General features: G+C 37.7%; 1 protein-coding gene across 1 annotated transcript in view; it reads right to left on the reverse strand.

Annotated features, from left to right (window-relative positions):
- The window catches only part of N4BP1 (NEDD4 binding protein 1), an 80,883-nt gene that overhangs the window by 18,168 nt on the left and 50,516 nt on the right, over positions 1-12,199 (reverse strand). Inside the window, exon 2 of the mRNA XM_077132355.1 lies at positions 3,164-4,845. Coding sequence (XP_076988470.1) covers positions 3,164-4,845 — 1,682 coding nt within the window. The remainder of the gene's footprint in view (positions 1-3,163; positions 4,846-12,199) is intronic.

Consider the following 12,199-nt stretch of genomic DNA (forward strand, 5'->3'; position numbering starts at 1 on the left):
TAGGTGTGTATGAGCAGGAGATACCATGAGTAAGAGATATGCTATGTAAGTAAATAAAAGCTTTGCAGAAATGTGGGGACAGGTGGTCATCAGCTGCTTTAGGGTGGGATTTAAACCAAAAGATTCTATTGCTTAAGGACTCAAGTTTCCTTTTAACCACTTCCCCTACCAGCCAGTCAAATGAGTGAGGTTTACTCAGCAGAGCTTAAGCAACACTAACATTGCCAAGGCTTGAAAATTCCAACCTCAGCCTCTGTGGGAGAAGAATGGAATGGTAGTTTTGGGACCAGACATTATGGTCCCAAATCTCCTATCTGTGTAACTTTGGACAAGAATTTGAAAACATTCTGGGCCTCCATTTTATGATATATAAATTGCAGATTACTTTACCTCACAAAATTGGTGGGAAGATTAGGTTTTAAAACAAAAAGTACAGTACCTGACACATAACAGGCATTAAAACTTGTTGAATACTTGCTGAATTCAATATAAGGCCTCAGTTAAAATTTAATCTAGGTTGATCACTGGAATAGCAATCTTGAAGTTGCAAATGGGCAGTGAAGTTATTTAAAAAAACTCTAATCTTTTTCCAACTTTCATTCATTCATTTATTCAGCAGATCTCTATGAACGCCCACTCAATGCCAGGTAGCATGGACACTGGGGACAGTTCAAGTGAACAGAACAGACACAAATCACTCCCTGCATGAAATTTACAGTCTAACTTAATTCAGACTTAATACTGGAGTAAATGATTTAGAATAAGGGCTCGTTTTAATTATTGTTATTTTCAGATTAATCTACATTAATTAAGTAGATGTCTATCTTCTTAGAGTAACACATCCTTTTGTAAAAGTGTTGTTTTTAAACTGGCACCTCTGAATTCAAAGAAAATTCAAATCCCCCTGAAGTTATCAGCTTTCAAAAAAATTATGTCCTCACTGAACTTTTAGCAGTTTTCAAAAGATACGGTACTATACCATAGGGGGTGTTAGGAAGTGCATAGGACTGTTTTGGGATGTCACAACAATGGATGGGGTGGGAGGGCTACTGTCCAAATATGAAGAACTAGATAGACAAAACAACCTGAGCTAGATACACAATACCACCCCAAATTCTAATAGTGACTGGCCCCCCCAACCTGTGAGAAACATACTAGTTACCACTCCAAAAAGTTTTCTGAACAGCGTCACATCATTCTCATTCTATGTTAATTTGCATTTCTTATTCTTTGAACATCAATTTGGGAAATCTTTCCATATATAGAAAAGTGAAAAAGGATTAATATTACTCACAATAATGACCTAAATTTTTTTCCACCATTTGGCTCAAGAAATCGTTACAATGAGGAACTGGTGCTGGGCTCGAAATGTGGGTGACTGAAATTGCATTTTACATTTTTACTTAGGTAATGCTATGTAGCTGTGGATTTCCCCTGAATATAACTGCCAAAAAAAAAAAAAAAAAAGAAATGACAATAAACAGTATTATTTGAAAATGAAGACAAGTATATTACATATTTTAAATGCCTGCCTTCAGACTTTAAAATGCTGGCATTTTTTTTTTTTTTGGTGGGGGGGTGCAGGTGGACAGAAAAACAGTGTCATAATTCATTCAAAAAATAAAAAGCTGGGGGTGCAAGAGTAGTTCAGTGGTAGAATTCTTGCCTAGCCATGTGGGAGACCCCGGGTTCAATTCCTGGCCCATGCACTTTCCAACAAACAAACAAATGAAAAAAATCAAATAAACAAAAATTCAGCAAATGTGCTGCAATAAGGGGATACTCACATGGAAAAAGAATGAAATGTAAACCCCGTCGTATAGCACACACAAAAAATAAAAAGCGAAAGTCTTTATATTTTTAGAAATATATACTAAAATATTCATGGATTAAATGATATTTTTGAGATTTCCTTCAGAATAATATAGGGAAAGTAGGTGGGGGTATAAATGAAACAAGACTGGCCCTTAGTTGATAACTGTTAAAGTTGTGTGAGGAACACATTGGGATCCATTATATATTTTTTTCTTGTGTATTTGTACAAAAGTCTCAAAACAAAAAACTTAACAAAATATCAAAAATACCTAAGAATGTATATATCAGCAATAAAATTTATTTTTCAATCTCACCAGATATGTCTAAAAACTCAAAGCATTAATCAATCTTTCAGAACTCCTCAGAAAAGAGCCACACAAATCCTCACTAATTTAGAAAAGTTTACCTTTGTTGAAATGGAATGATAAAGATGTCCTTTAGGACAGGTCAAAGGCTACTGAGTGCAGGAACTGAAGCCTAGAAGGATTAAATTACCTACCCAACATCAAATAGCTGTTCTACAGTGGAGCGGGGATTCTGATTCAACCTTCACATTCTCCTTAACCACTATATTAAACTGTACCCCTGGAGAAAAAACCAAAATTCCATACCACAGGTGTAAAATGACAATCCTTACTAAGAAGATTAATTCAAATTTATTGGTTGACTCTTTTTACTAAAAGCAAATACACAAAATGCTAGTAAGAGCAAAAGTCCACAAGAAAGCGCAAATGGACTAGTTTCGTTAGAAAGGAAATTGTTATCCTTCTATCAACAGGAGTATAACTGAAGCACCTCCCACTTAGCATACTGTACACTCATGGGCTAGAACCCTAACACATTCTGGCATAAAAAAGACATAAAAGTCTCTTTTTTTGTCTTAAGCGCCAACCTCATATTCAGAACTAATGGTATTTTTGGTATTAAGAACCCAATGAATAAAAAATTTCTATCTATAGTGCTAATCATTGGGAAATGGGATACAAAAAGATGAATTTTCTATCATTTCTTGCCTTCAGAAATACAAGGTCAGGAGGTGGAAGCCAAGTTCACAACTCCAGAAGATAGAACAAAACCTTTCCAACCAGTTCTTTTTTTTCCAGACAAGGCTAAAGATCAATCAGATACACAGTGTTGCTCCTATAAATACATGTGGTTCTGAGATACTGCTGAAAGCCCTATTTAAAAATTATAATATAGGGCAATGGTGGCACAGTGGCAGAGTTCTTGTCTGCCATGCCAGAGACCCAGGTTCGATTCCCAGTGCCTGCCCATGCAAAAACATAAACAAACAAACAAACAAAAAGCACCCAAAATGTATAATATAATTTACAAAGAGTGGACTTACGTAATTGCAACATTGCTCCCATCAATAACAATGTGTTTCAAATCCGTTCTCCCTGGTTCATTTTTTAATTCTAGCTTGTAGGGTACTTTTAGAGTATCACGAAATCTCTGAACCCCCGTAACTGAGCAATCAAGATGATCAGATGGTCCTGCCAACCGTGCATCAGCAACTGAAGGTAGCAGCTGGGATGGTGGCATCGGCGGAGAAAGGGGTGGACAATTTGACTTAGACTGAGGAGAGCTACAACATCTTGAATGGCTTTCACAGGCAGACTTCATATTATTTGGAAGCGAGGGTTTTTCCTGCAAACCATTTTCAGGAAAAACTGGAATTCTAGGCTGGTGTCTTGTAGCTCCCCTTGAAACAAAACTGACAACTTCTTTGGGGCTTGAAGGGGCAACAGAGGTTAAAAGGCCATCAGTTTCAAGATTGTTACAAATGTAGTTCTGGTTTGAACTCCAGATTTCTTGTTTCTGTTCTACTGGCAATGTTCTGAAGGTATTAATTTTGCAATTTGAGGTACATGGTTTTGATTCTACTCTGAATGGTAGCTGAGAAATTTTTTCTACCACATTTTGCTGTGAGTGAGGTTGTGTTTTCTTTGGAGTGGAATCCATAGTTAGCTCCTTTATGCTGTTACAAATGCCTTTATTTTTGGTTTTGTTGGTCTCTGGATACATAGTAGCAGGTAAAAATTCTCTGTCTTCCTGAAACCTTTTATTTTCTTTTTCAATTTCCTCTAAGAGCAATAATGGTTCAGTAGATGGCCCAAACTCCCTAATGACCTTTTCTACAATTTCTTGGGAATAGCCCATGGTTTTAAAAAAGTTTACAAGGATGTTGTATTCCATTTCCTCAGTAGTGTCTTTTAAATCTGGACCTAAATTTTCAGAATCAATAGAAGAATGTGACAGGTCAATGATTATGCTTCCGGCTGATGTTTTACCATTAGGTAAAAGCTCCCCCTCTTGAACATTTTCCAGAGAAAACTGCTTCTTGGTATGTCTTTCTTCAGAATCAGAAAATCTTCTTTTGTTACAAATTCTCTCTTTGGAAAGAGCCTCTTCATCTGGGGTTAGGCCATTTATCGGAAAAAGTACATCTGGGGAACTAGAAAAAATTGTATCCATTTGTTTTGTAAGCTCAGAAACAGGAGTCCCTGCTTTATTTCTTGCATCTTCCTGCAAAACAATTTCATCTCTGGAAATATTCAGTCCTGTAGCAGGATCCTGTGTAAACTCTGTTTGTTTAGAATCTCTAATTTCAAGAACATCATCATCTCCTGTTTCAAACAGATTTTCCTCACTTTGTGTGAGTGTCAACAGTTCTTTTTTCAAGGAAGTGGGCAAAATCAACAAGTCCATTGTATAATTGTCTGCATGGGCTTCAACAAATTGTTTAAATTCCCTTTTCACCTCTGATTCTTTTTGACTGCTGGGTAGGTTCTCATTGTTCTCAAAGAGCTTTACAAATTGCTGAATGTGACTCCTAGCCATGACCACAGCCTCAGCACTCCCTCTAATGCCAAGAAGGCCAATGTCCAAAATGCAGAGGTCAGCACAGGTATCTTGAATCAAGCTCTTCAGAAACAGGCTTTGTGCCCCAACAAAAATGCAGTGCATGGCCTTGGGGTAGCATTCTCTTTCTTCTAGTTCGGGTTCACAGATTCCTTTAATGTACTCCTGTAAAGAGACAACAGGAAATTAGATCAATTTACAAAAGCTCCTTACAGCACATATTAACTTACATGTGTATTTACAAATGTCAAGGTGGTTTTATACAAATCAAAAGCATGTTGGGACTTCCGGAGAAGATGGCGGCTTAGTAAGACGCGCGGATCTTAGTTCCTCCTCCAGAACAGCTACTAGGGGAGTAGAAACGATACAGAACAGCTCCCGGAGCCACGAAAGAGATAAAAAAGACAGCGTACCCCATCCTGGAACGGCTGACTGGCTGAGAGAACCCGCTCCGGTGAGATGGCCGAGGGGCGCAGGGTTCCCCGGGCGGGGCGGCAAGCGGCCGGAGTCCCTCCCTTCCTCTTTCCCGGGCCAGCTGGCAGGAATTGGGCAGGCGGTCCCCTCAAGCTGCGGCACCTGGCGCCCCCACCACGCGCAGCCCCCCGGACCAACTGAGAGAATTGGATCGGAAATCCCCAGGCAGCGGAGAACGGTGACTGGGGAGGTCCCTTTCAAACACGTGACTCCCCGGTCCGGCTGGGAACGGTGCACTCTCCCGGGCAGCGGCGGCTGGCGCCCTCCCGCCACGCTTGAAGCCCCGGGCCAACTAGGAAATTTGGACGGGCGCTCTCACGGGCTGCAGGGGCCGGCGACCCTTCCCGTGTTCAGACCCCCGGGCTGGCTGGCACTCTTCCAAGCCGCTTCGGCTGGCGAACCTCACCCATGGCAAGAGTTTTCCAAAGTTAAAGGACCCACAGCACTTTTTACTGGTGGGACCGGCAGACAAATGTGTCCCACGAGCGCCACCTACTGGGCAGGATAAGAAAAATAGAACCCAGAGATTTCACAGAAAAATCTTTCAACCTGTTGGGTTCAACACCCAGGGAAATCTGACTAAATGCCCAGACGCCAGCAGAAGATAACGGATCACGCTCAGAAAATTGAGAATATGGCCCAGTCAAACGAACAAACCAATAGTTCAAATGAGATACAGGAGCTGAGACAACTAATGCTGAATATACGAACAGAAATGGAAAACCTCTTCAAAAACGAAATCGATAAATTGAGAGAGGACATGAAGAAGACATGGGCTGAACGAAAAGAAGAAATAGAAAAACTGAAAAAACAAATCACAGAACTTATGGAAGTGAAGGATAAAGTAGAAAATATGGAAAAAACAATGGATACCTACAATGATAGATTTAAAGAGACAGAAGATAGAATTAGTGATTTGGAGGATGGAACATCTGAACTCCAAAAAGAAACAGAAACTATCCAGAAAAGAATGGAAAAATTTGAACAGGGTATCAGGGAACTCAAGGACAATATGAATTGCACAAATATACGTGTTGTGGGTGTCCCAGAAGGAGAAGAGAAGGGAAAAGGAGGAGAAAAACTAATGGAAGAAATTATCACTGAAAATTTCCCAACTCTTATGAAAGACCTAAAATTACAGATCCAAGAAGTGCAGCGCACCCCAAAGAGATTAGACCCAAATAGGCGTTCCCCAAGACACTTACTAGTTAGAATGTCAGAGGTCAAAGAGAAAGAGAGGATCTTGAAAGCAGCGAGAGAGAAGCAATCCAGCACATACAAGGGAAACCCAATAAGACTATGTGTAGATTTCTCAGCAGAAACCATGGAAGCTAGAAGACAGTGGGATGATATATTTAAATTACTAAAAGAGAAAAACTGCCAACCAAGACTCCTATATCCAGCAAAATTATCCTTCAAAAATGAGGGAGAAATTAAAACATTCTCAGACAAAAAGTCACTGAGAGAATTTGTGACCAAGAGACCAGCTCTGCAAGAAATACTAAAGGGAGCACTAGAGTCAGATACAAAAAGACAGAAGAGAGAGGTATGGAGAAGAGTGCAGAAAGAAGGAAAGTCAGATATGATATATATAATACAAAAGGCAAAATGGTAGAGGAATATATTATCCAAACAGTAATAACTCTAAATGTTAATGGACTGAATTCCCCAATCAAAAGACATAGACTGGCAGAATGGATTAAAAAAAAACAGGATCCTTCACATGCTGTCTACAGGAAACACATCTTAGACCCAAAGATAAACATAGGTTGAAAGTGAAAGGTTGGGAAAAGATATTTCATGCAAATAACAACTAGAAAAGAGCAGGAGTGGCTATACTAATATTCAACAAATTAGAATTAAAATGTAAAACAGTTAAAAGAGACAAAGAAGGACACTATATACTAATAAAAGGAGCAATTAAACAAGAAGACATAACAATCATAAATATTTAGGCACCGAACCAGAATGCCCCAAAATACGTGAGGAATACACTGCAAACACTGAAAAGGGGAATAGACACATATACCATGATAGCTGGAGACTTCAATTCACCACTCTCATCAATGGACAGAACATCCAGACAGAGGATCAATAAAGAAATAGAGAATCTGAATATTACTATAAATGAGCTAGACTTAACAGACATTTATAGGACATTACATCCCACAACAGCAGGATACACCTTTTTCTCAAGTGCTCATGGATCATTCTCAAAGATAGACCATATGCTGGGTCACAAAGCAAGTCTTAACAAATTTTAAAAGATTGAAACCAGACACAACACTTTTTCGGATCACAAGGAATGAAGTTGGAAATCAATAATAGGCGGAGTGCCAGAAAATTCACAAATACATGGAGGCTCAACAACACACTCTTAAACAACGAGTGGGTCAAAGAAGAAATTGCAAGAAAAATTAGTAAATACCTCGAGGCAAATGAAAATGAAAACACAACATATCAAAACTTATGGGACGCAGCAAAGGCAGTGCAAAGAGGGAAATTTATTGCCCTAAATGCCTTTATCAGAAAAGAAGAAAAGGCAAAAATGCAGGAATTAACTGTCCACTTGGAAGAACTGGAAAAAGAACAGCAAACTAATCCCAAAGTAAGCAAAAGGAAAGAAATAACAAAGATTAGAGCAGAAATAAATGAAATTGAAAACATGAAAACAATAGAGAAAATCAATAAGACCAGAAGTTGGTTCTATGAGAAAATCAATAAGATTGATGGGCCCTTAGCAAGACTGAAAAAGAAGAAGAGAGAGGATGCAAATAAATAAGATCAGAAATGGAAGAGGAGACATAACTACTGACCTCACAGAAACAAAGGAGGTAATAACAGGATCCTATGAACAACTTTACGCTAATAAATACAACAATTTAGATGAAATGGACGGGTTCCTGGAAAGACATGAACAACCAACTTTGACTCAAGAAGACATAGATGACCTCAACAAACCAATCACAAGTAAAGAAATTGAATTAGTCATCCAAAAGCTTCCTAAAAAGAAAAGTCCAGGACCAGACGGCTTCACATGTGAATTCTATCAAATATTCCAGAAAGAATTAGTATCAACTCTCCTCAAACTCTTCAAAAAAATCAAAGTGAGGGAAAACTACCTAATTCATTCTATGAAGCCAACATCACCCTCATACCAAAACCAGGCAAAGATATTACAAAAAAAGAAAACTACAGACCAATCTCGCTAATGAATATAGATGCAAAAATCCTCAATAAAATTCTAGCAAATTGTATCCAACAACACATTAAAAGAATTATACATCATGACCAAGTAGGATTCATCCCAGGTATGCAAGGATGGTTCAACATAAGAAAATCAATTAATGTAATACACCATATCAACAAATCAAAGCAGAAAAATCACATGATCATCTCAATTGATGCAGAGAAGGCATTTGACAAGATTCAACATCCTTTCCTGTTGAAAACACTTCAAAAGATAGGAATACAAGGGAACTTCCTTAAAATGATAGAGGGAATATATGAAAAACCCACAGCTAATATCATCCTCAATCGGGAAAAATTGAAAACTTTCCCCCTAAGATCAGGAACAACACAAGGATGTCCACTATCACCACTATTATTCAACATTGTGTTGGAGGTTCTAGCCAGAGCAATTAGACAAGAAAAAGAAATACAAGGCATCAAAATTGGAAAGGAAGAAGTAAAACTATCACTGTTTGCAGACGATATGATACTATACGTTGAAAACCCGGAAAAATCCACAACAAAACTACTAGAGCTAATAAATGAGTACAGCAAAGTAGCAGGTTACAAGATCAACATTCAAAAATCTGTAGCATTTCTATACACTAGTAATGAACAAGCTGAGGGGGAAATCAAGAAACGAATCCCATTTACAATTGCAACTAAAAGAATAAAATACCTAGGAATAAATTTAACTAAAGAGACAAAAAACCTATATAAAGAAAACTACAAAAAACTGCTAAAAGAAATCACAGAAGACCTAAATAGATGGAAGGGCATACCGTGTTCATGGATTGGAAGACTAAATATAATTAAGATGTCAATCCTACCTAAACTCATCTACAGATTCAATGCACTACCAATCAAAATCCCAAGAACTTATTTTTCAGAAATAGAAAAACCAATAAGCAAATTTACCTGGAAGGGCAGGGTGCTCCGAATTGCTAAAAACATCTTGAGGAAAAAAAACGAAGCTGGAGGTCTCGCGCTGCCTGACTTTAAGGCATATTATGAAGCCACAGTGGTCAAAACAGCATGGTATTGGCATAAAGATAGATATATCAACCAATGGAATCGAATAGAGTGCTCAGATATAGACCCTCTCATCTATGGACATTTGATCTTTGATAAGGCAGTCAAGCCAACTCACCTGGGACAGAACAGTCTCTTCAATAAATGGTGCCTAGAGAACTGGATATCCATATGCAAAAGAATGAAAGAAGACCCATATCTCACACCCTATAGAAAAGTTAACTCAGAATGGATCAAAGATCTAAACATTAGGTCTAAGACCATAAAACAGTTAGAGGAAAATGTTGGGAGATATCTTATGAAACTTACAATTGGACGCGGTTTTATGGACCTTAAACCTAAAGCAAGAGCACCGAAGAAGGAAATAAATAAATGGGAGCTCCTCAAAATTAAACACTTTTGTGCATCAAAGAACTTCATCAAGAAAGTAGAAAGACAGCCTACACAATGGGAGATAATATTTGGAAATGACATATCAGATAAAGGTCTAGTATCCAGAATTTATAAAGAGATTGTTCAACTCAACAACAACAAAAAGACAGCCAACCCAATTACAAAATGGGAAAAAGACTTGAACAGACACCTATCAGAAGAGGAAATACAAATGGCCAAAAGGCACATGAAGAGATGCTCAATGTCCCTGGCCATTAGAGAAATGCAAATCAAAACCACAATGAGATATCATCTCACACCCACCAGAATGGCCATTATCAACAAAACAGAAAATGACAAGTGCTGGAGAGGATGTGGAGAAAGAGGCACACTTATCCACTGTTGGTGGGAATGTCAAATGGTGCAACCACTGTGGAAGGCCGTTTGGCGGTTCCTCAAAAAGCTGAATATAGAATTGCCATACGACCCAGCGACACCACTGCTGGGTATCTACTCAAAGGACTTAAGGGCAAAGACACAAATGGACATTTGCACACCAATGTTTATAGCAGCGTTATTTACAATTGCAAAGAGATGGAAACAGCCAAAATGTCCATCAACAGACGAGTGGCTAAACAAACTGTGGTATATACATACGATGGAATATTATGAAGCTTTAAGACAGGATAAACTTATGAAGCATGTGATAACATGGATGGACCTAGAGAACATTATGCTGAGTGAGTCTAGCCAAAAACTAAAGGACAAATACTGTATGGTCCCACTGATGTGAACCGACATTCGAGAATAAACTTGGAATAGGTCACTGGTAACAGAGTCCAGCAGGAGTTAGAAACAGGGTAAGATAATGGGTAATTGGAGCTGAAGGGATACAGACTGTGCAACAGGACTAGATACAAAAACTCAAAAATGGACAGCACAATAATACCTAATTGTAAAGTAATCATGTTAAAACACTGAATGAAGTTGCATCTGAGCTATAGGTTTTTATTTTTTTTACTATTATTACTTTTATTTTTTTTCTCTATATTAACATTCTATATCTTTTTCTGTTGTGTTGCTAGTTCTTCTAAACCGATGCAAATGTACTAAGAAACGATGATCATGCATCTATGTGATGATGTTAAGAATTACTGATTGCATATGTAGAATGGTATGATTTCTAAATGTTGGGTTAATTTCTTTTTTTCCGTTAATTAGAAAAAAAAAAGCATGTTTGTAAATCTGGGGAAAAAATGCCATGTTTTAAATACTGCTTAAATGTCTTCAGAGGAACTGACATCTTTGCATCTAAATCTAGAAGGCAGAGGTATTTGTAAAATTCTCAACTGAGTATCTTGAAACGTGATACTGGGGGTTTGCCAAACTGAACAATGAATGATCACAAGAATAGATTTATTTACATCTCTGAAAGACAAACATTTTTGGTACCCTAGGAAGTCATTTACTACTACTATGACATAAAAAGTCAAATGATTTACTCGAGAATGAACCTTGAATTTTGCTTTGCTATTATTATTCTTGTTTTCCAGACTGAACAAACTGATATTTCGAAGACATTAAAAAAGAACAAGAATAATTTAATGAAAATAAAACCTTCCAAATGGTTGGACAATGTATATGCTATATAATTTATGTCTGCTTTCCAAAAAAGACCAGAAGACTATTTTAATGTAGACCTAAGTATAAAGAACCAGAGAATGCTGGTTAGTACTGCTGTTCTGAGATATAAAGCTAATGTAAGGTGGGTTTCTAGTGAAATTTTATAGAAGGAGAGCTAAAAGAGATACAAAAGGAATTATATTCTTTAGCAATTGGGTTGCTATTTGAGGCAGAAGTTGAAACAAGTGAGCAAATCCACTCCTTCCTCCCCTCAGAAGAAAAGAACAATTGTACAATACCAAAAACAGCAAAGTTATATGATCTCTTTTACAGTGACAGCCTCCCTACCTTCTCTAAGCCCTGACAACCATTAACCGTTGTATAACTTTGTGATTTCAAAATTGTTAATAAATCTAATGATAAAGTATGTTAACTTTTGAAAGTGGTTTTTCTCATTCAGCCTAATGGTCTTGAGATCCATTTAAGCTATTGGATGTATCAATAGTACATTCCTTGTTAACAGGTATAGATGCATCACAGTTTTTTAGCCATTCACCTACTGAGGCATATTTTAGTTGTTTCTAGTTTGGGGGTATTATTAATAAAGGTGCTATGAACAATTGTGTACAGTTTTTATGTGGAATTACGTTCTGATTTCTCTGTGATAAATGCCCAGGAGGGCAACTGTTGGATTGTACGGAAAGTGTATGGTTAGTTATTTCAGGAATTGTCAAACTGCTTTCCAAAATGGCTGTACCATTTCACATTCCCACCAGTATTGTATGAC

Source organism: Tamandua tetradactyla, chromosome 16 (genome assembly GCF_023851605.1).
Source record: "Tamandua tetradactyla isolate mTamTet1 chromosome 16, mTamTet1.pri, whole genome shotgun sequence".
In the NCBI taxonomy this organism is placed as follows: Eukaryota; Metazoa; Chordata; class Mammalia; order Pilosa; family Myrmecophagidae; genus Tamandua; species Tamandua tetradactyla.